We start from the raw sequence: 25,953 nt of genomic DNA on the forward strand, positions 1-25,953 counted from the left end.
TAGGAGAAAAAGTTAAATTATCATTTAGCAATTATTTGGTAATTGAATGAACAAACAAGCATTAGCTCATGGCGAGTTGTGAATTGCATTTGTGTCATCATTACCTCTTCCTCCTCTTCCTCCTCATTGGCACTGATCATTCCCAGGAACTCATTCTCTCCAACGAGTCCCAGATCATCATCATCTTCATCATCATCATCATCTTCAGTGTCCGAGCTACTGTCAGCGATCCCGTCCAGCTGCGAGAGCTCTACCAGCTCATTGAGGTTCAGGTCGTTCTGCAGATTAAGTGTTTATCATGACAAAACCTCAGCAGCAACATTTCCTTCATTTCATTACAACTACAAGGCTATGAGAGGATTCGGTCATCATTTACTCATGTTGTTTTAAACCATCCAAATTTATTCTACTCTCTGTCGTAGCTTTCAAATCTCATTCTAGCTTTCGCATATTCATATTGAAGCATCACATTCAGTGATGACTGGGAGAACCAAATGGCATTTGATGTCATGCATTGATGTGGCAAGATTGAATACATGATAATGTGAAGAGGATTTGAGCGCTACGGTGGAGATTTTCAGCTAAACTTCAATTTCAGTCTGCTCCTCACACACATTTTTGGCTGAACAATCTCAAAGTCTATTGAACTCTTTCATTAAAGCAAATACAAATATAGCCATTTTCAATAATGCTACAGTGATCAGAATAAATTAGTACATACAGTAAACGGTTTAGTCAAACATATTTTCACATGCTTTGATTTGGATGCTTCACAACATGTCATCAGTCAACTAAACAGAACATTAGAGAACAATCCTCAGTGCATCTATATTTTTTCAGTTGTTTACCATGTTCTGTTGTGGTTTACCTTAATGTCACTTTTAGCTTTAGTGTGCAGGTGTGATGGAGGCATCCATTCAGCAACACCCGATGCTGCAACACGCTCCTGCTCGTTTAAAGGCGTTTTCAGCACATCCGAAGCACAACTGGCAGCCAACTCTGACCGCGGGCCCTGTGCATGCGGGGTGATGGGTGACGTGGTGTCGAGCTGGGGGCTGAACTCTATGCCATCGAGGGTAAACTCACTCTGACTGTCTGCGGGCGAGGGGGGTGGTCCGTCAGCATTGGGGTGAGCGGTGGGTTTTTCGGGCTGATGGAACAGTCCACCGAGCATGTGCAGAGGGGAGTTCAGATTCTTAGGCACAGGACAGACAGACGGTGGTGGGCGGCATGCGTCAGACAGCCGGCCGAGGAGACCGTGAGTGACAGTGGTGGGGTGAGGTGGTGGGTTGGAGTTCTGCTCGGGTCGTGTCAGGATGGGTTGAGCTCCTCGCGTCACCATCACAGGAACGTTGACCTTATAGAAATGTCCTGAGGTTTTGAGGGGAACAGACAAGAGCAGCTTCAACATTTTTCACACAATTATTTCTGCTCATTTATGTCAATATACCAAGAGTTTAGCTCAAGGGATTTCAAAGTCTTACACAGCAACAGTAGATAGTAGGGTTTACAAATAAACGACAATAGTTAACATAAATGAATGGAAATCATTCATCAAAAACAAAAATAAAATGTAAGACTACAAGCAGTGCTGATCCATAAGTCTTCCTGTATCATCCACACCGATGATCACATCAGCTCTTGCCAGGACAGCATGAGGTACATTCACCAAAAATGTATTGTTTTGTATAGCTGCTATAGAAAATGTACGTTGTTTTAAATGAGTTTTAGATATTTTTTATTGGAAAACAAGCCAAAACAAAAAATAAACAGATTTTGTTACAGTGTATAATGGGGGCGAAGACTTCCTCTCTCACCTTTCCGTTCACTTCACAAACTGCATATTGACAATTTTCTTCACGATAAGAAATGCACAGTGACACATAAATTATGATTCAATAAGTTGCGAGTCATCACGTTATACTCTAGCTGCATTAAGTGTGAACGCTCGAGGGATGAGCATCCCCGTGACAGAGTGTGCATCAGCCGGATGCAGTTTCAATCTCTCCCCCTTAGATCGGGACATTCACACAACTGATAGAAGAGGCACTGACCGCACAGAGAAATGCCAGTTTCGGACTTTGTAGTTATTTACATGATCTACTTCTGTATTATTTGAACTTTAATAAAGTTTTAACGCATTAAATATATCTGCATTTAAGATTTAACGCCGGGATGTTTCCTTTAAAGAGCTTCTGCTACGCTTATTCCACAACGAGTGTGCAACATTACTCGTGTTGATGTTTTCAAGTTTGCATTAGAACGGTTTTTCAGTCAAAATTAAACTTTCTATAAATAGACTTGAAGAAAAATGTGCATCTTTGAGTATCAAGCTGTTCACCACTTGTTTATTATTGTAATCAATTCATACAATTTCATTAATTAATGTTAACGATTGGCAATTAAGAAACTATTAATTTGCAACCCTAAATCTAATGAATTTAAAAACTAACCAACAGACAGGAAGTCTCACCTGAGGCCGTCTGTAGCGTGACACCAGCGGGAATCTGAACTGGATACGTGATTCCGGGCGGCAGAGAGAACGTGGCCACAGATCCACAGTTGTTCTGAAAGTCAAATTAAAATGTACATCATGAGTCTGTACATTATCTTTTAAAATTCAGACTTTAGTTACTTAAGATTTACAGGAGGTAATTAATGGGGAAATTCTACACACATAAACGTATTAAAGGTTCAACGCAGTGTTAGAGGCGGCCTGGGGCTGCCAAGCTAATGATGACCAAAATAAAACACTTTAAAAAATGTTTTATATTCATATGCAAGCTTAAGACCAAAATGTATGTTGTTATTCACTGATAATCTTCCTATCCAGTGAGCTGATAATTTCTGTGACAGGGTCATTAAGTCCAGAAAGAGAGCCATACAAGTTTGTAACAATATGACAGAACTTTATTTGATCACTTTTTATCCTTTGTCATTTTACCATGCGTTTCTGTTTTTTCCTCTTTTCTACCATTTCATCTGTGTATTTTTCAGTTACTTCTGGCACCTAGCTCGAGTCTGTGTTTGTAGCCTGCTAGCATTGCTTATATATCAGTTTTCAGCCTTTAATCCTTAACATCTGCCATTTTTCAGCACGCATTATTTTCCTATCGCGATTAAACGGTGTGCATTTTACAGCGTGCACCGTTTTTCTCCTCTGTGTTACGCGGATTACTGCATCGATCTCAAAGCACCGCTTATCAGGAATAACCAACAACAACAAACAACTGTGATAAGTCATGGCATCTTCTCATGTTTTTTCTTCCTGCATTGCATGTCACATGTTTACAATAGCCTACTCCGTCAGCAGTGAGGGATTCACAAGTGATAAATGTAAGGAATTAGTCAGGCTGACGGAGAAGTTTAATGAGTTAGAGACACGCATTTGAACGCTAATGGAGGTCCGTGAGAAAGAGAAGACAGTAGATACGGTTTCGGATGAGGGTAGTACAGAGAGCAACACACACACACACTTTGGTTCCGGCTGTAGAGCCCCCGCAGCAGGGCATTTGGGTGATGTCTCGGCGGCATACTCGCTCAGCAAAGCGACGCCACTCTACCATTCCTGTTAGGGTTTCCAATTGATTCTCTCCACTCATTGATGCAACCACTGAGAATTATTTCCACGTTCCTTACAATAGAATCTGCAATAACAAGGTAAAACAGAGACTCCAGCCAATGCAGCAGATTCTGCATCAGAGCGATGACATCTCGGATCATTACCTCATCTCTTGTATGCTGCAATCAGCTTATGTTACTCAATCTACACCATGCTATCGTTTAAGTAGAACTATTATTTCAACCACTAAAGATAGCTTCACTAATAATCTCCCAGATCCATCTCATACACTCAGCAAACCCCAAAGCCTAGAAGAACTTGAAAATGAAATAACAGAAAATATAAAATCGCCATCTCTAGCACTCTTGATAGTGTAGCCTCCCCTTCGATTAAAGAAAAAACCCTGCACCATAGTATAATGATCACACTCGTGTGACTCAATTTCTTTACAGATAAAATTTAAATAATCAGAAATAAAATTGGAATTATGCAATCATCTGTCATAGCTAGGGCTGGGTGATAAAACGATATTGATATACATCACGATAAAGAAAATCCACGATATTTACTGCGTGTCGCTAAAATACAAGCAGTTCGGCTTTCTCAGGCTGCGTTTCCACTGGCGTGGAAGAAATCCACTCAAAGGCGCTCACAGCACTAGGAGAGAGTCGCTCTGCACCGCTGCCAATCCTACGATCCACCTTGCGAGCATGACGCTCGGCTTTCATAGGAATTAATTGAAAATGCTCTCAGCTTCGCTCACAATGCGCCAGTGGTAACGTAAGGTCAGACTGGATGAACTTGCTAATGTTAGCTGCCTTGCTAACAATTAGGTTACGTCGGACACCGGATTGATTCCATCCACGCCGCAAGACTTCATGACAACGGTTGCGCCCTCTCATCATCTCTAGTGAAGTGTGCGACAGAACAACAGTGATGTGGACAACAGATCTGATTTTTCTGCGCTGTAATCTTGAATACTGTTCTCTAGCAACAAACATGCATCATTTCTGCCCTGCCCCGCTCCGCACGTTTTGCCTCTTTCCCTGCATGTGTGTAGACATGAAGCACCGCATGAGTTAACATGGTTTCAAAGCACCTTTTAGACCATAAAGTTTTTCCCCTTCTAAATTTATCTTTATTAATCAGCATGTTACGAGCGTTTAATAATAAATAAATTGAATAAACAAATCGATTTCTGTTGTAATTTTGTGAAAATGTATTAGATGTCTGGAATGGATAAGGAAAGACTAAAATGACCAGTTGTTAGACTAGTCTCTCACTTTAATGAATATATACAAATGTTTTTAAAAAGTTTTCTAAATTTTCTCTCAGGACACCCCTGAACCCACATTCACATTCAGTACACCCCATACTTTGGTATCTGAATATAAAGAAATATAACAAATATTTCATTTTAATGTAAAAATATTCAAAAAAATACTGGACTGCTGTCACTATGCTTCAGAACATACAGATGATCTTTTAACATTCATTTTCAATTGATAAACGGTAAAAGACAGTAAAATTGGTAAAAGATCCTGCAGACCCCACTGCTTTGGCAGTCTCTGGAACCCCTGAGCAGTTTTGTAGAGTATTTTGACTGTTTAGAATTAATTTTTTTTCTTCTTTTCTTCCATCAACTTTGAAATAAAAAAAAAAAAAAAAAGTGCAATGTGTAAATGTATATTGATATCGAACAATATGAAAAAGATTATCGTGATAACAATTTTGGCCATATCACCCAGCCCTAGTCATAGCACATCAGAACACAGTGTCTCGTTATGTTCCTCCCGTGCAACTTCAATCCTTCTCAGTTATAGGTCATGAAGAGCTAACAAAATAATCAAAACATCAAAAGCCACAACATGTTTCTTAGATCCAATACCAACCAAGCTCTTAAAAGAGGTATTCCCTGTAATCTCAGAAACTCTTAATATTATTAACTCCTCGCTATCCTTAGGACATGTCCCAAGAAACTTTAAAATGGCAGTAATCAAACCACTTAACCCTCTAGGGTCGACGGACGCGCCAGCTGGATATTTTAGTCATTACAGCGGAAACAACTTAAAAGAATCCGTCATTTTTGGGTATACAGATAAGAATAAGACATCATTAGAAACTATAAAGGGTCTACTTTTATTTGTGTACACTCACAATAACAACAAAACCTTGTGCTTTTGTAAAATAAAATAAAAAGGGTGAGCTATCAGACGTCTCGTTCACTAGCATATTTCTGAAACGAGTCACTAAAATGAACTGAAACTCCATGAATACTTATCACACAAACATGAAACATATGTCTAAATAAAGCTTAAAATGTCTACTTTTAAATAAAACAATTCAAATTTAAAACAAATATTCTCCTGCAATGTAATCTGTATGAAACAAAGTGATGTACAATTTTTCTGGCTCAGCTAATTATCTCTAATGTGATCACTCCCACCAGCAGAGCGCACCATTCATACGCTAATGTGCCGATGTAACGGGAGTGTATGATCAGGTTTTGTGAAGGACGACTCACAAGATGACTTCTTGTCTTTTCACAATTTATTGGTTCCTGTAGAACACAATGCACATTAAATTGCCTTCTGGCTTCCTCTCACTGCACCTCTGCTTCCCTCAGCAGTATAAAACGAGACTGAGCACTTATGTATTTAAAATACATTACAAATGCATTCATTCAACATTACATGAGGTATTTTGCTCAGAGTGCACATTACCTATAGAAAACCATTAACACTTCAGAAAATATTAAGCATTAAATGCAACAAACACATAAACACAGTACATATGTTTCCATAAAGAAAATAACAGCAACCCATGTTAGGCTGAATGAAAAGTGTGTGTAAAGTCATAGAGAAACGAAAATTACATTAATAAACAAAGAGAAAAATGCATACCTGTAGAACACAATGCACATTAAATTGCCTTCTGGCTTCCTCTCACTGCACCTCTGCTTCCTAAACATACATAAATACAGCGTTTACACAAAAGAGGCCCTGAAATCTCCGACGAGCTACATTGTTCACATGGCGACCCGCCTGTCATGGGTAAAATGGCGGCAAAAAAAGTGAATATAAGAACACTGCTAAAAAGTATTTGTGCGATTAAACTAACACAAGACTGCTACATAGCATTATTGTATTAATATAAGACGTTAAAAGTAACTTAAATAATTAAATTTCCGAAGAAAACAATACTTTAGCCCAGCAGCACATTTCCACACAACTTACCCTCAGCAGTATAAAACGAGACTGAGGGAGATGGAGCACTACGGAAGCTTAGGAGGTACAAAAGGGTATAGTGTGCATGTAGGGTCATTTCCACAGGCACATTCGCAAAAATAAAGATAAATAAAAATAACACAATGAGATAAAATTCACAGATATTCAATAAAATAATTAAATGGCAAATAAAATTCACAGATGTTCAATAAAATAATAAGAATTATTAAAGTGCATTTTTAACTCCGTTACACCCACCCCCACTGAATTTTATCGAACTTGGGCACCTAGTACACAACCACTGAAGAAAACACTAACAAAATTACAAATTACAGAGGGTCAACATCAAGAAAACCAACACCAAATGTATCCCGTAAGGATGAAGTGGTATGAGGGCAGCCTAAACCCTCAATCCAGCAACTGGCAACACAGGGGTGCCTTGTACACCCCACAAGACCCTAACGCAGTGCAATGTAGGCCCATGATAGTAAAAAAATCTTTTACAGTTTAAAAGGATACCAAACACCAATACAAAGAAACTACAGCCAAAAACATAAGCTATATGGTATTGCTTTAGTCAGTAATAGCCCGAACATGGACTTGCAAACAGTCTTAACATTAAACTTTTCCTGAACAACGTCCTGCCTGGACATAGTTTGTATAAGTCTGTTTACAGGTTTGACTAAGCGTCCAAATCTTGACCTAACCTGTGTGAGTGCACTAGAGTCACTAGAGTATATGGATGAGGTCTGAACAGTAGTGTGTAAAGTGTCTGACAAATTGTCTGTCTGTGTCACAGTGTCATGAATGTGGTCTGATTGTCTCAGGACGTCCACAGCAGTCACAGGTCTAGAGTCATAAGTTTGGTTGTCCTCAGACAAGACTAGGGAATCGTGAGGGTCACGGGTCACACTTGTTACATCAGCAACATCCACTTCTGACTGACTAGGTGTAGACAACTGTGTGATCCATTCTATGGTTCTTTTCTCAGAGTCCACAGGCTCTGGAACCGTCAAGGGCTCTGTCCCTCTACCACAGTCATAGCTGAGTGTCCATCACTGCCATCAACAAGGCTGTCACTAGCATTGAAAAGAGTCCTGCTCGCTCTCTCAGAAGAGATCTCTCCTGCCTCTCTCACATCATCAGGTGTTGGGGCTGAGGATACTGCAACAGACACAGATGAAGCGTGGTCAGACAGTCCAGATGAGTCACCCACAGGGAGGAAATTTACAAGCATCAGCAGGTTCCTGTGGATCACCTTCTCCTGTCCAGTGATTGTGTCGCGGATCCTGTATGTGTGTGTCTCTGCGTTCATGTCCACCACAGTGTAGATTGTTGATTCCCAACGGTCAGCAAGTTTCTTTTACCCCTCTCTTTCCTGTTGGCCATGAGCACCCTGTCACCAATGTCAATTTTGGAGCCCTTCACTTTCTTGTTGTACAGCTGAGCATGTCTACACTGCTCTTTTGCAGCATGGTCTTGTGCAATAACCATTGCTTCTTTCAGATCATCGGCGAGACATGCCACGTACTTGTCGTAGTTCGTCACAGCAGAGTCATGAAGGACACTCCGGAAGAGGACGTCAACAGGTAGGCGAGGGATACGACCAAACATGAGGTAAAAAGGGGGTAGCCAGTCGTCTCATGGGCTGTGCAGTTGTACATAAAAGTCAGAGTCTGTAAGCGTCGCGGCCAGTCAGCTTTATCTTCAGGAGAAAGTGCGTGAATCATGCCACCCAAGGTTCTATTGAAACGTTCCACACTGCCGTTTCCCATAGGGTGGTAAGGGGTTGTGTGTGACTTCCTTACACCTGAGACTTTTAGCAGCTCACTGATCAGCCGACTCTCAAAATTTGCACCCTGATCACTGTGGATCCTCTCTGGGAATCCAAAGACACAGAAGTACCGGTCCCAGAGAACTCTTGCCACCTGCTTAGCCGTCTGGTCTTTACATGGAAACGCCTGAGCCATCCGTGTAAAATGGTCTGTTATTACCAAGACATCAACAGACTTGTTTCTGGAATTTTCTGCCGACCAAAAATCTATACAGACAAGCTCCAGTGGCCTGGTTGACATTATACTTTCCAAGGGGCCCGCCCTTCAGGCTCAACAGTCTTGCTGACAATGCATCGCTGACAATGACGGACATAGTCTCTCACATCTCTGTCGAGGTTTGGCCAGAAAAATCTCTGTCTTGCCAAGCTGAGGCTCCTGGACTGAGCTTGATGTCCAGCTCTGTCATGAACTCCTCGCAGAATATCAGTCTTTAGTGAGTCAGGAACCACATATTGGAAACGTTTTGCCTTGGTTTTCTGGTCTCTTGAAACCCTGTACAGCACGCCATTGCTCACTGTGAGCCTGTCCCAATGCTTCAAGTACCTAGTGACATACACTGACTCTTTGAACCTTTCTCTCCTAGAAGGCCTCCTACGTCTCTCAACATAGGACAGAACACGAGAGAGAGTTCCATCCTCCAACTGCTTATCACGGAGTTCCTTTTCAGTGTAAGCTGGTAAGCTATCTTGTCCAGGTGGAACCAACTGAGGTAGGTGTTGCAACACTGAAACAGCACGAGCCCTCGGGCCAGCATCCCACTCAATGTGTGACTGTAGCACAGCAGACACATCCTCCACTTCAACAGATTGGGCGTGCATGCGAATTGGACTGCATGCGGACTGGGAGTCGTTACTGACTGGATAAGGTTTCCTGTGACCACTGGATGACCGGAAGGCATTCTGGACAGAGGTACTTGACATGTCTTTGACCTCGTTCAAGAGGCCCGCATAAGGTTCAGCAAGCAGCCTGCAGCCAACACTCTCCTTGACAAATGGCACACGGCTCAGGGCATCAGCAACGATGTTCTGCTGACCAGGGACATACTTGATATCGAAGTCGTAACTCGCCAACTTGGCAACCCAGCGTTGCTCACAGCAGTCTAGCTTTGGCTTAGTCAGGATATGAGTCAGTGGGTTATTATCTGTCCAGATTGTGAATTTGTGGCCTTTTAGCCAGTGGCTGAACTTGTCACAGACTGACCATTTCAAAGCCAGAAACTCCAATCGGTGGGCTGGATAGTTCTTTTGGGACTGAGATAACGACTTGCTGGCAAAAGCGATGGGCCTGGCACGTGTTTCACCTTCTTGAACTTGAGACAGAACAGCACCTATTCCATCCAGAGATGCATCAGTCGACAGCATAAAGGGACGGGTGAAGTCAGGATGAGCCAAAACAACACTGTGAACCAGTGAAGCCTTCAGGTTTGCAAAAGCCTCTTCTTGCTCCTGTGTCCAGTCAGATACACACAACTTCCTGCTTGACAGTTTGTTTTTATATTGCTTGCCTTTCCTTTTCTCACCTTTCAGTAGTTGAAACAGAGGTTGGGCGATGGCAGAATATTTGGGCACGAAGTGCTGATAGTAATTAATCATCCCCAAAAATGATCTTATCCGCTTCTGCGACGGAGTAACACCATCAGTCTCCATGAGGTCAGAGCTCGTCATTTTTGTTATGTTCTCAACCTTACTGGGGTCCGTTGACACTCCAGTCTCATCAATTATGTGACCGAGAAACTTAACAGACCTCCTGAGGAAAAAGCACTTCTTGGGGGCCAACTTTAAGTTGTGGCTACGCAGTCTGTCAAACACCATCTTCAGGCGCAACAAGGCAGTCTCTTCATCAGGAGCAAACACCAACAGATCATCCAAGTAGCACAGTAGACTTAGGTAGTTTTGGTCTCCAAAGATGCTGGTCATCATTCAGCATGAAACTGCCAGGGCTGTTGCAAAGGCCCTGTGGCAGACGATTATACTCATACAGGCCTATGGGAGTGGTGAAGGCAGAGTATTTCCTGTCGTCCTCATGCAGTAGCATGTTGTAGAAACCAGAAGTCAAATCCATTGTGCTGAAGAAACAGTTGCCTCCCAGCTGCCAAACAATCTGCCTGGTGAGGGAGGGATGAGCATCCTTGAAGGTCCTCTTATTCAACCAGCTGAAAGTCTGTACAGATGCGGAGATCTCCGTTCTTTTTCCACACAAGCACCAATGGTGACGCATATTCACTTGTCGATTTCCTGATGATTTCCTTCTCCTCCATCTCGCTCAGTACCTGGCGAAGTTTCTGGTACTGGCCAGGGGCACTCTCCTGTATGGAAGCCTGAATGGTCTGCTGTCAGACAGGTGTATGCGGTGTATAAAGCCCTTCAGCCTCCCCACAGTCCAGGTGGTGGCGTGAAAAGATGTCTTCATACTGTAAAACAAGGTTCGACATCCTCCTCTTACAGTCCTCTGAAACTTCACATGATTCAATGTCAACAGTACTGAGCCCAACCGACCTGAGCTTGTCCATGGCGGCGTTTCCATCAGCAGTACATGATGCAGCTGATTGGGTGCAGCTGACCAGTGGAGCCTCTGAACGCTCAGCAACATCCATGTCTTCAATAGACACACAGGAATAGACATCTGCCAGCTTAGCATTGCGTCTCAACAGCACCGGTCTGTCAGATGTGTTTATGAGCTTTAGTGGGACCCACCTGTCTCCCCACAGGGAAGTCACAATCTTTGCAACCAAAACACCTCTTGGAGCTGAGCGGGATGACGTGAGCTCTGTCACGATGGTACTGCCTGGGGAAACAGCTGTGTTTTTGGGTAGTTTCCCCAGATGAGATACTCACGGCCAGGCTCGAGGCATGTAGCTGAGTTACACCTAACTGTCCCGATTTTGACCGGAACATCCTCACCTCTCCAGGGGTTCAGGCCAGACAGCATAGACAGGAAATGTTCAGCTTCTGGGTCTCTGGCAGGGCAGGGGCCGGACACTGTCTCCCAATAGGACTCACATAGCTTAGACTGATGCAGGATGTGCTTTATAACATTGGTTCCTAGTATCAACTCATCGTGTTGTCCTGGAACTACAAGCGTGGGGACTAACACTTTACAGCCATACACTTCCATTTCCACTTCAAAAGCACACTTTGGCTTAACACGAATTCCACCACATCCAACAAGTACAACATTCACATCCATCAGCTTTTGGTCTGTTATCAGCCCAGCATCTCTCAGTTTTGTCTCAGCTGCCTCACTAATGCTGCAAGCCATTGAACCACTGTCCAACATTCCGCCCATTTTCACTGAATCACCCATTATCACAGATGTGTAGAAAAGACTGCCACTGTTGCCAACTCTGTGAATGTTCTGATAAACAACAACTTCAGATTCATTACATGAGTCTTTCACAGACGTGTAAATTATCTCAGCATCAAACATATCATCGGTATGGGAGTCTAAAGAATGACCTGTACTAACTCCCTCTGGATACAGGTCCTCTAGTTTCCCTCAGACTGGGATTGGGAGGAGTTGTTAGCGGGGCAATTCTGTCTGGTATGGCCTGGAGCAAGGCATACAAAACACAGTCTCTCCGACATGCAGTGGGAAATGGTGGTGTGACTGGACCCATTACAAACTCTACAAGCAGCTTCCCTGGGACGCCTGTCTCGCACTGTGCGCTGAAATCTCCCACCTCGGATGGGCTGGGAAATATTGCGCTGCTGCATTTTATCCATCATCTCCTGAAATATGTCGGCCATTCGAGTGAGGAGTCTATCCTCTGACTGTTGGAGGTTTTGAGCAACAACTGGGACAGAGGCATGGCTTGGAGTACGTTGGGACTCACCTTGAAATGGGACAGGTGCTGGAGAAGAACAAGGAGGGTGACACCCTGGGCGCTGAGCATGGAGAGAGGAAAGTGAGGGGCTTGAATCAGTGCGCTGCTCTGGCAACGTCAGACTTGAAGGTGGTAGAGAGGCCTGCTCAGAGGTGATGGTAGTGATGTGGCTTTTCAGCTGAGCAGTGCCAGTTGATCTGTAACTAGCCCTCAGCTCTCTCTGATAATCATCAATCCTCAGCTGAACATCACGTGAGGTCCACTCATGAATTGGCTTACACTTTAAGGTGCAGGACAGCTCTGGGTCGGGGCAGTGTTTGACAAACATGAGAGCCACTTCATCATTCATATTCTCTGTCTGTTTCCCTTGTCTGTGTAACCCTTCAAGAGCTAGGTCTGCTGCCTTGTTCAGTCTAATCCAGTAGTCGACTGGGTTTTCCTTGTGTTTAGGTAGAGTAGCATAAAAGTCTGCGAGTGGGAGACACGAGGGAGCCTCACTGAAATAGTGGAGAAGCACATTGTATATCAGTTCAGGTTTACGTTTAACATCAAGTGCAGGATCACTACGCAGGGCAATCTTCACAACATCTCTGGCCTTGCCCATTAAATGGCTCATAATTTCTTCTGCTTGGTCATGCACAGGAATCTCTTGTTTTCTGAGATGATTTTTAGTCATGTAAATCCAGTCCTGGACTGGGGTTTTGTCAGTGTCGTCACCTCTGAAAGACTGAAGTCCTTTATCAGATTTAAGATGGACTGTCACATGTGGGAGGTCACGTCTATTAACGTCACAGTGTGTGTTCTGGTCGGAAGAAATAGTCTGATGGTCACCAGTCATGTTCACAACACCAGCTGACATCAGCTTTGCAACAATGGATTCACCTATTTGAGCACCTAGCTGCCCTACCATATCTGTGAGATGGTGAATGACATCAGCATCACTGCCAGGTGTGGAAGTGTGGGGACCATCCCTAAAATACCCACTAACAGGAGTACATCCCGGGCTCTGACCTAGCCCTGTATCTGTATTATCAACATTTTTACACTTGGAATGTCCCACATCCCTACTGATAGTACCATCATTGAGCCAAGCACCCCTACCTTTTGGCAGACTAGGACTAGCAAATGTATCCATAGTTATATTATAGCATCTGCTTTCAATTTATCAAATATACTTGCGTTGTGTGTACTCATAAAAAAAACAATAGTAATGGCAGATTAATCTGAAGAACAAAATGATGTATACAACATTAACAAAAGTCACCAAAAACTGATTAGTCTTTTTTTTTTTTTGTTTGTCCGTTTTGCTTTGTCGTTTCAACCTGACCACAAAGTAATCTTGATTGCAGAACAGGAGGACAGCATCCACGGCGATGAGCATCAAGCTGATCTGTAGATCCGACAGGTCACGGCACCAGTGTAACGGGAGTGTATGATCAGGTTTTGTGAAGGACGACTCACAAGATGACTTCTTGTCTTTTCACAATTTATTGGTTCCTGTAGAACACAATGCACATTAAATTGCCTTCTGGCTTCCTCTCACTGCACCTCTGCTTCCCTCAGCAGTATAAAACGAGACTGAGCACTTATGTATTTAAAATACATTACAAATGCATTCATTCAACATTACATGAGGTATTTTGCTCAGAGTGCACATTACCTATAGAAAACCATTAACACTTCAGAAAATATTAAGCATTAAATGCAACAAACACATAAACACAGTACATATGTTTCCATAAAGAAAATAACAGCAACCCATGTTAGGCTGAATGAAAAGTGTGTGTAAAGTCATAGAGAAACGAAAATTACATTAATAAACAAAGAGAAAAATGCATACCTGTAGAACACAATGCACATTAAATTGCCTTCTGGCTTCCTCTCACTGCACCTCTGCTTCCTAAACATACATAAATACAGCGTTTACACAAAAGAGGCCCTGAAATCTCCGACGAGCTACATTGTTCACATGGCGACCTGCCTGTCGTGGGTAAAATGGCGGCAAAAAAAGTGAATATAAGAACACTGCTAAAAAGTATTTGTGCGATTAAACTAACACAAGACTGCTACATAGCATTATTGTATTAATATAAGACGTTAAAAGTAACTTAAATAATTAAATTTCCGAAGAAAACAATACTTTAGCCCAGCAGCACATTTCCACACAACTTACCCTCAGCAGTATAAAACGAGACTGAGGGAGATGGAGCACTACGGAAGCTTAGGAGGTACAAAAGGGTATAGTGTGCATGTAGGGTCATTTCCACAGGCACATTCGCAAAAATAAAGATAAATAAAAATAACACAATGAGATAAAATTCACAGATATTCAATAAAATAATAAGAATTATTAAAGTGCATTTTTAACTCCGTTACACCGAGACGATCAATGCTAATGTACACGCCCCCGACTGTGCCATAAAAACAAAGTTCATTCACTTTTCTGCGCATTTGGAATACAGCATGATACACAGGTGATGAAACTCCTGGATATTAACTCTTTCCCGCCAAACACGGAATTTTCCGGGTTTCCATGTTTTAGGTGTTATAAGACCCCTGCGCATGTTTTGAAAGAGTACGCAACTCTTCAAAGAAACAGACTGCGATCGTCTCAAACATGAAGTGGAGTATGAGAAGCTCAAAATATCAGACATAAACATGCCTTTTTCTCAGCTTTTTGTCTGAAATGTTGTTTTTTGACAAAACCTACCTCTGTTCAAGTCGCAATAAAAAAAGAACAAATGAAGATAAAATAAAATCGTTTTTTTTTTTTTTGCCTAAAAGCAGAGGCTCAGATCTTTGTGATATATAGCATCTTCATATATTCATGGAAGAAAATATTCTGCGGGCCATTAAAGTTTAGCGAAAATCGTCAAAAACCCTGGCGGTGGCTGGCAACTTTTTTTTTTTAAAACGCTGGCGGGGAAAGAGTTAAGGAAGAGTTAACATTTTTCTCAGAAGAAGAGCTGGACTCCGATGAACGTTTGTATTTTGAAGAGTGACTTGTTCCAGCCGAGGATACAATTTCGGACGAGTAAGTCATTTCGTTTTCTTTAGTTGACATGCTATTTTATATAAACATGTACATGTTTTTCTAGTGGGACTGTTTCCAGACTTGCCAGACAGGATTCAGAGTATAGACATTTGAAATATGACTCCTAATAAGCAAGTTTTAGTTGCATTTAAATGCTGTTTCAGCTAAAGCAGGTATTTAAATTGTATGCTGTATGATATAAACAGTGGTTAAATTGGCTTCTGTTGGGAGGGGGAGCCCTAATTTACAGTGAATGGTCATCATTCTAAATCCCGCCGTAAAATGACTTAATGTGTTTTTAGCCTACACCAAAGGGGCTCTTTTTCCAGTATTAATGTGTAAGGTAGGGTTGAGTAGTTATTCAAACAAAGACAAATACTTTACAATTCACTTATTTTATTATTATTATTTATCTTGAATGTTAACAGGCAGGCAATGGATTTCACCCTCGGAAAATTTATGAAATGAACATGTTTGAAAATATTGCAAGCCAGAGACGAATATGTAAATTTATTTTTTATTTGTGCAATTTAGAAACGTTGAAGTCCCTTCGCACCTGAATGTTAATGTAACTCATGCAGTAATTATTTATCATATTCATGCAGCCTGTGTTATTCTGTTGAGTGTTGAAAAACCATCGAGGAGAAACGCATCATGACAAGTTTTAGAAAGAAAATAAAGAGTAAACTCGTCCGCTTTGCGACAAACATTAGTCGTTTTATACATTTTTTTTTTTTATTATTATTCAAACTGAATAATACATGAACAGGGAAGTATTTTTTTTTAGTTTTTTAATGCCTGATAGAAAAGTATCTATCTTTGTAGAGCAATACAATTCTTTAGGCAATTTCAGAATAGTCTCACTAGTCACAGATACACTTCAGAAAATTGAGTACACAACTATTTCTGGGCTTAAGTTACAAAAACCAAATAAATGCAGAACATTGTATCTCAAGCAATACAACGTGGAACCCCATGCACTACTTAAAACCCGATGTGGCACCTTAACCAAAATAGTAAAAAATATGAACTATTACACAATATTAAAATATTACACACCATCACCTTTACAAATTTGTTTCAGGATTTTACATGAGTAAATGTAACTGTTATATTTTGACAAAATGTTTCAGTTTCATATGAAATAATCTAAAGATAGAATGTAGACATCAGTGGCAGTTTAAATTTCAAGATGTGTTAAGCTAGTATGTATTTTTCATAAATAAATTAATTTATTATTATTACTATTATTTAAGACTAACACTGACCTAACCATTGTAATGAGGAGCCTTTCCTTCTGTGTATAAAAATGTAATATTGGGTAACAAATGGGATAATAATGGGCCCATATAAGTACAGTTTCTGTAGATTTTGACATCAACAACAAAAATAATGTCACTTGATGCATGTTCATGTACTGAAACACCATGAACAAAACTATGCAACATAAAAAGAAATGCAACTCAGGACACATTAAATACAGGTTATGTTTAATCTATGGCAGGTCGACACTTGATGTCCAATATAAAATCTGTCCTGAAGGAAAAACCAGTTGAGAAGTGCTGAAATAAAGTTACAGACAGGAGCAGGATATATTCGATCATTCTAGCCGTTAGCGGGTTTCCATGGTAACGTCGCTGTTACGCTTTGAATTGAAGCGTAATCAGCGATTAATGCATTTATGACGTCTGATAATTCCATGTAGCCTGGGTGTCTCTGTGTAGTCTTGCTAATTATTCAGTCTCATATGCCATGTATTTGTCAGGAGTCAGGAGATTAAAAATAATTCAAGTGGAATAACAATATTTGGTGCTGAAGTAGATGGAGCTGAGCTCCGGCAGGGTGTGTTGTGGACCCGAGGAGGCGGAGCTGCGCTCCGGTGCGCTCCGGCCCAATTTAACCTCTGGATATAAATATGATATGTAATATGATATAAAAATAATATGAATGTTTAGATTATATTTTATCTAGTGTTTATGATGCCTCATTATCATAAACAAAGCTTGTGCTTGCAAATATGTGTTCAGGTTAAATTAGTAAAATGCACTTTAAATATGCCCATATTAGAAAAATCACCATCTTAAAGATTTCTGAAGGATCATGTGACACTGAAGACTGCAGAAATGATGCTGAAAATTCAGCTTTGATCACAAATTGCATTTTACAATATATTGAAATAGAAAACTGTTCTTTTAAATTGTAAAAAGAGTTCACACAATGTTTGTACTGTATTTTGGATCAAATAAATGCAGTCTTGGTGAGCAGAAGAGACTTCTTTTAAATGGTAGTGTAGGTCTAAAATTAAGTAAAGTCTTTATTAGTGTTGTCTAAAGTACCGACTTCGGTACCAAGTCGATACTGAAATGTTAAAAATGTGACGCTTTTGAGCGGAATCGTAAACACCTCTGATTGGCCATTGTGTTCACGCGCTCATCGGATATGTCTGTGATTGGCTACAATGATCAGCGCTTCAAAAACATGTTGTAAATATACATCAATGACGCTCTTCACCGAGCGCTTGCACAGATACACACGGGAGCGTTTGAAAGCAGGACCGGTCCGCTGATAGATGGCTACTTGTGCTTTCAAAAGCTCCCACTCCAGTTTTTAAAAAAAACCTTTTCAAACACTTCCGTGTACTCTCAAACGCTCCCGTGCGTTGATCATTGTAGCCAATCACAATGGCCAATCAGAGGTGTTTACAATTCCGCTCAACAGCGCTCAAAAGCGTCACATTTTTAACATTTCAGTATTGACTTGGTACCGAAGTCGGTACTTTTGACAACACTAGTCTTTATGTAAAGAAAATATATAGTCAGATTACTTTTAACTTAAAACTTTATTTTGATCATTAATTCTCCTCACATTCATTCTCTGTCACATTCCTCATTGATAGGCCCAGAGGTGGGGTAAATTACCTCAATATACATGATCGTTCACACCTCCTCGCATATTACCTTTCAACACTAAAATTGTCTTACAAAAGTTCAATTACTATATTGTTTTGTATAAATGAGTGATCAGGATGGTTTTCGCATCATTTTTGTAGTAAAAACTCTAGGCTACAAGTCTGTTTAGTATGTGTTATATGGCCTTTAGTGTTGTCACGGTACCAAAATTTCAGTAGTCGGTACCAATACCAGTGAAATTTCACGGTACTCAATACCATTTTCGGTACCAAAGCAAAAACAGGTTACTAAACAACACTCTTTAATTAACAAAGTCTACAAAACATTAACAGCTGAACTAAGAACAGAAATATGCCATTGAGCAACACTTTAATTTAAATATTAATTTTTAATTATAACAAAACTGAATGTATGCTTAAAGTATTTTTGAACACGTATATAAGATTTCCTTCAACTTATAATTTAAGTTTTTACCAAGTACTAAAAAAAAAAAAAACCTATATAAACAAGGATAAAATAGAATGAATAAAAAAACAATTTCCAAACTAATGTGCAAAGTGCTCTCTTATTAATAAGAAATACATATTGACATACAGGTGCTGGTCATATAATTAGAATATCATCAAAAAGTTGATTTCAGTAATTCCATTCAAAAAGTGAAACTTGGATAATTTATACATTCATTCCACACAGACTGATATATTTCAAGTGTTCATTCCTTTTAATTTTGATGATTATAACTGACAACTAATGAAAAAACCTAAAATCAGTATCTCAGAAAATTAGAGTATTGTGAAATGGTTCAATATTGAAGACACCGGGTGCCACACTCTAATCAGCTAATTAACTCAAAACACCTGCAAAGGCCTTTAAATGGTCTCTCAGTCTAGTTCTGTAGGCTACACAATCATGGGGAAGACTGCTGACTTGACAGCTGTCCAAAAGACGACCATTGACACCTTGTACAAGGAGGGCAAGACACAAAAGGTCATCGCTAAAGAGGCTGGCTGTTCACAGAGCTCTGTGTCCAAGCACATTAATAGAGAGGCAAAGGGAAGGAAAAGATGTGGTAGAAAAAAAAGTGTACAAGCAATAGGGATAACCGCACCCTGGAGAGGATTGTGAAACAAAACCCACTCAAAATGTGGGGGAGATTCACAAAGAGTGGACTGCAGCTGGAGTGCTTCAAGAACCACCACGCACAGACGTATGCAAGACATGTTTCAGCTGTCGGATTCCTTGTGTCAAGCCACGCTTGAACAAGACAGCGTCAGAACACAAAAAGGACTGGACTGCTGAGTGGTCCAAAGTTATGTTCTCTGATGAAAGTACATTTTGCATTTCCTTTGGAAAATGCTGGTGTTGGTCCACTGTGTTTTCTGAGGTCCAAGGTCAACGCAGCCATCCACCAGGAAGTTTTAGAGCACTTCATGCTTCCTGCTGCTTACCAACTTTATGGAGATGCAGATTTCATTTTCCAACAGGACTTGGCACCTGCACACAGTGCCAAAGCTACCAGTACCTGGTTTAAGGACCATGGTATCCCTGTTCTTAATTGGCCATCAAACTCGCCTGACCTTAACCCTATAGAAAATCTATGGGGTATTGTGAAGAGGAAGATGCGATACGCCAGACCCAACAATGCAGAAGAGCTGAAGGCAACTATCAGAGCAACCTGGGCTCTCATAACACCAGAGCAGTGCCACAGACTGATCGAATCCATGCCACGCCGCATTACTGCAGTAATTCAGGCAAAAGGAGCCCCAACTAAGTATTGAGTGCTGTACATGCTCATACTTTTCAGTTGGCCAACATTTCTAAAAATACTTTTTTGTATTGTCTTAAGTAATATTCTAATTTCCGGAGATACTGAATTTGGGATTTTCATTAGTTGTCAGTTTTAATCATCACAATTAAATGAAATAAACATTTGAAATATATCAGTCTGTGTGTAATGAATGAATATAATATCCAAGTTTCACTTTTTGAATGGAATTACTGAAATAAAATCAACTTTGATGATTTTCTAATTATATGACCAGCACCTGTATATTATGATTAAATAAGTCGCAAGTAAGTTCTAATTTAGCTGTATTTAGCATGCGCTCGCGAGGGATGAGTTCCGAGGCAGAGTCTCTCTTAGCCGGTGAAGTTTCAATCTCTCCCCATTAGATCGGGACATTCGCGCACCGACCACACAGAGAAAGTGTTTTTGAGTTTATAGTTATTAACATGAGCTCCTTCTGTATTATTTGAACTTTAATAAAGCAATTTTACTGCATTTATACGGAAGCTCAAAGAGGCCTTGCGTCATTATTATTTTTCTGTCTCGTTTTCTCGACATAACAAAAAGTTGTTTTTGCCTTAAATTTTCAATACAGTTTTTAACTGACCTAAAGGATTTACAATTAAAAGTTTATTACAAGGTATGAAAGACAATGAGAGATCCTTGGCAGAAAAGTACAATTTATTATATGTAAATGTAAAGTTATGTTAATTCATTTCACTTTGGTTACTTTGGTTATAGACCCATTGCAGTTTGCCTACCGCAACAACCGCTCCACTGATGATGCCATTGCATCTACACTACACACTGCTCTCTCCCATCTGGAAAAAAGGAACATATGTGAGAATGATGTTTGTAGACTACAGCTCAGCATTCAACACCATAGTGCCCTCCAAGCTTGATGAGAAACTCCGGGCTCTGGGCTTAAACAGCTTGCTGTGCAGCTGGATCCTGGACTTCCTGTCAGGCAGATGTCAGGTGGTTAGAATGGGCAGCAACATCTCATCACTGACCCTCAACACTGGAGCCACGCAGGGATGTGTTCTCAGCCCACTCCTGTACTCCCTATACACACATGACTGTGTGGCAACACATAGCTCCAATGCCATCATTAAGTTTGCTGACGATACGACGGTGGTAGGTCTGATCACTGACAATGACGAAACAGAGAGGAGGTGCACACTCTGACACACTGGTGTCAGGAGCACAACCTCTCCCTCAACGTCAGTAAGACCAAGGAGCTTATAGGTGACTTCAGGAGGAAAGAGAGAGAACACAGCCCCATCACCATTAATGGAGCACCAGTGGAGAGAGTCAGCAGTTTCAAGTTCCTCGGTGTCCACATCACTGAGGAACTCATGTGGTCCGTCCACACTGAGGCCGTTGTGAAGAAAGCTCACCAGCGCCTCTTCTTCCTGAGATGGCTGAGGAAGTTTGGAATGAACCACCACATCCTCACACGGTTCCACACCAGCACTGTAGAGAGCATCCTGACTGGCTGCATCACCGCCTGGTACGGCAATAGCACCGCCCACAACTGCAAAGCCCTGCAAAGGGTGGTGCGAACTGCCAGACACATCATCGGAGGTAAGCTTCCTTCCCTCCCTCCAGGACATATACACCAGGCGGTGTTTAAAAAAAGCTCGGAGGATCATCAGAGACTCCAGCCACCCGAGCCATGGGCTGTTCTCACTGCTACCATCAGGCAGGCGGTATCGCAGCATCAGGACCCACACCAGCCGACTACATGATAGCTTCTTCCCCCAAGCAATCAGACAATACTTGATCTCTCACGATCAACAATCAGCACTGCAGTTTATTAATCATCATATTGTTTCACACACAGGACTGTCAAATATATTCTCCCCAATTCAACTACTGTATATATAGTTTTTATATACTCTTATTTTTATTGTATGTGTATTCTATATTGTGTGTATTGTTTACTGTACATTGTATATTGTGTTGCGTAAGTATGTGTACATTTGTTATGTAAATTGTGTCGTTTATTGTAATTGGTACTGCTATGTTATTCGGAACTGCACACAAGACTTTCACCTACTGTTGCACTTGTGTACACAGTAGTGTGACAATAAAGTGATTTGATTTGAAAATATTCACCTGCCCCATCCAAGAGTATTCTAACCAGTCACCTTTCACATAGGCTAAAACAAACACTTAATAAACGCTTTTTCATCAATAGAGTAAGATTCGCTTTCTTCTGCACTCAACAGGAGTCAAGCAGCATGTCTTTCTGTGCTTTCCGCAAAGTACCGTCATAACTGCAATATGCGCGCACTCGGATCTAAATTGCGGCTGGCTTGCAGACGTCCCGGTCCCTCAAGTTGGCTGGCAATGAAATTGACCAAACTTTCAGGGTCACTGTATTTTCTACGACAAAGTTGTAGACGTGATAGTCTTCTTCTAAGGTGTCTGACACTAATCTGGAAGTTGTCAATGACAGAGAGACGTCGAGATCTCGAATAAAATTAAGTCATGATCACGAGAAAACAACGTTAGTTATGTCGAGATCACGAGAAAATGAGACGCAAGGCCTCTTTGAGCTTCCGTACATTTAAGATGTTACGCCGGGATGTTTCCTTTAAAGAGCTCCGCCTCCGCTTATTCCACAACGGTACATGCTTCTAAATGTACTTTTTTTAATCATTCCCTAATACTTTTGGATCTACATAAAATAAACTGTGAAAGTTTCGAGTGCATCTGGACTGATCTGTAATTCTTCCTCCATCAGGCGTGAACTGCTGCTCTCATGCGATATTGTTACAGTTTGATGTGATTTCATGTTACGTTAAATGAGATCAAACGGCTATTCGACAACGAACATTTTTCTCATCAATTTTTTATTTGACGATGTCGATAATGTCGACTAAACGTTTCAGACCTAAAGACCTAATTTGCTTGAATAAATCTGGGTGTCTGTCTTTCATGTGCTTTATTAAGTTTGATGCGTTTCCTCCTTTCGTCAGAAAATTGTGAAAGCTGCGTTTACAAATAGGTTTTTGCTGATCTATGATGTTTCCCTTTTCATCAGCCTCAAATTACCTGCCTTTTTCCCACTTTTCATTTCGACATGATTCAGTTGAGACTCTGCAGCAACAGCAGCTTTGCTTGCCGCAATCTTTTGCTTGTTGTGAGCGTTCGAAAGTTCCCGCCTCTGCGTGGGTACCGGGTAGACCCGGTACTCGGTACATTCAGAAATTCTGGTATCGTAAATAATTTTTTGTTTGAGTACCGACTTGGTACCGGTATTTTTGACAACACTAATGGCCTTTCAATTACTTAACCTTTATCCATTGTTTTTGAAAACTAAATTATTTTCTCAAAAATACAAACCTGTACATACATATTGCTCATATATTATTGTAGCCCAGTTTGTGCTGAATACAGTGTAATCAGACTTTAGCCATTAATATGTTTTTAAGCAACTGAAAAAAGCACAAATGTCAAGGCATGTCAAAACTTCTCCAGGGCACAAAACACCCTCAGACCCCAGAGGGTTAAGAAGTCACAACTTGATCCTGGAGAATCGGCTAATTATAGACCAATTTCAAATCTCCCATTTATGTCGAAAATACTAGAAAAAGTAGCAACCTCCCAACTGTTAATTTCTACAGAGGAATAGTATATATGAACAATTTCAGTAAGGCCTTTAAAAAGGATTTAGGAGTGCCACAGGGATCAGTTTTGGGGCCTCTACTTTTCTCCTTGTATACGTTTCCCCTGGGAGATATTATCAGGAATTGTGGAATAAGTTTCCACTGCTATGCCGACGACACCCAACTTTAAATTTCTTCGAAACCTGATGAGATTTCACAATTCTCCAAATTAGCTGAGTGCAGATTGAAGATTGGATGGCCCGAAATGTCCATCTACTCAATTCTGACAAAACAGAGGTACTAATTATTGGAAAAATAAAAATAAGATCCCAAAATATAATTTCACTCTCGATGGATGCACTGTTACATCATTTTCAACTGTGAAGAACATAGGTGTTATATTTGATACCAATCTGTCCTACCAATGTTTGTAGAACAGTATTCTTCCATCTAAGAAATATTGCAAAGTTATGACACATGCCCTCTATTGCTGATGCCGAAAAACTAATTCATGCATTCATGACCTTAAGTCTAGATTATTGTAATGCATTACTGGGAGAATGTCCAGCAAGATCAATAAATAAACTTCAATTGGTTCAAAATGCAGCAGCCAGAGTGCTAACGAGAACCAAGAAATATGATCATATTAGCCCCATTTTATCACCGTTACATTGGCTGACTGTTAAATTCCGTATTCATTTTAAAATTCTGTTAAATACGTACAAAGCTTTGAATGGTCTAGCTCTGCAGTACTTAAGTGACCTACCACACTTTATTCCATCACGTTCATTACGATCGCAAAATTCAGGCCTGTTAATAGTTCCTAGAATATCAAAATCCACAAAAGGAGGTAGATCCTTTTCATATTTGGCTCCTAAACTATGGAATAGTCTCCCTAACATTGTTCGAGATGCAGACAAACTCCCTCAGTTTAAGTCTAGACTAAAGACTCTATTTAGCCAGGCATACACCTAATTTATCCTCCAACCCACAATTAGGCTGCTTTAGTTGGGTCTGCCGGAACCAGAAACACTGATCATGATTTATAACTCTGCAATAAATTGAATGGCATCTATGCTACTATTATTTCATTTGTTTCCCTGTCTCAACCTCGGGACTCCTATCCTGAGGTCACCAGATCCGGCTGGATCCAGCACCATTCCTGCTTCATGTTGGATTCCACTGCTACATGTCACTGAATGATGATGACTAAATGCAGCCGGTGCCAGCCAAACATCACTTCAGTCTATTATGATGGACTTCCGAGGATGAACTGATGCCAACTCCAACCCTAAGACATGGGATACTTCATATGCCCTTGTTTGAACCTTGGATTTAGGATGGACCTCACCGAAATTACCGGCCAGGTTGAACTGCGATGCACCTCACTGTTCTCTGCCTGCATCACCTCGGTCTAATGACTACACCCTTTGAAATCGAATATCATTAAATTGCCAACATTCCTTCATCAGCCAATTAACAAGGACAATTGCATCTATGTGAACTTCTGCAGTTAATCCAGGATGGACTTCAAAGACTGTGGTCATTAATCTTACAGTTCAAACACAATCAATGTTTAAACACTGACCCTTAACACTTACTTAGTTTAATAATTTTAAACCATTATTTGAACTATACACATGTAATATTTACATTATATTCATGATGTTAGTCAGAGGGGAACTGGCCCCCACAGTGAGTCTGGTTTCTCCCAAGGTTATTTTTCTCCATTATTCAACATCTTATGGAGTTTTGTGTTCCTTGCCATTTTATCTAATTACACAATGATGATTCATCGACATTATAGTTTATCTTCTGTTAATGCTGATCTTCTGTAAAGCTTCTTTGAAACGATGTGTGTTGTGAAAGGCGCTATACAAATAAAATTGACTTGACTTATGTTATGGGTGAACTATAACCCTTTAAAAACCATCACAATAGAGCACTTTAAATGTAAAATGTTATGTTGCTGATAATCAGAAAAACATGATCAAATCTCCAATATTCTCTCAATACATCCAACAAAATATACAGATGTCAGCAGTATGTTTATCATCCGATTTCATTAACATGATGTCGATTGACTTACAGTTTTAGAAGTGATATTGTGAGCCGCAGGAATGACAACTGGCATGAGAGAAGAAAAGAAAAAATATCTCA

At 40.6% G+C, this 25,953-nt stretch overlaps 1 protein-coding gene across 1 annotated transcript in view; it reads right to left on the minus strand.

The window, feature by feature from the left end:
* LOC127617779 (stonin-1) overlaps window positions 1-25,953 on the minus strand; it is a 139,014-nt gene that overhangs the window by 55,501 nt on the left and 57,560 nt on the right. The window contains exons 9-12 of the mRNA XM_052089852.1: window positions 25,883-25,920; window positions 2,474-2,567; window positions 869-1,371; window positions 105-278 (exon numbers count right to left, since the gene is read on the minus strand). Of these exons, the coding sequence (XP_051945812.1) occupies window positions 105-278; window positions 869-1,371; window positions 2,474-2,567; window positions 25,883-25,920 (809 nt within the window). The remainder of the gene's footprint in view (window positions 1-104; window positions 279-868; window positions 1,372-2,473; window positions 2,568-25,882; window positions 25,921-25,953) is intronic.

Source organism: Xyrauchen texanus, chromosome 24 (genome assembly GCF_025860055.1).
Source record: "Xyrauchen texanus isolate HMW12.3.18 chromosome 24, RBS_HiC_50CHRs, whole genome shotgun sequence".
NCBI lineage: Eukaryota > Metazoa > Chordata > Actinopteri > Cypriniformes > Catostomidae > Xyrauchen > Xyrauchen texanus.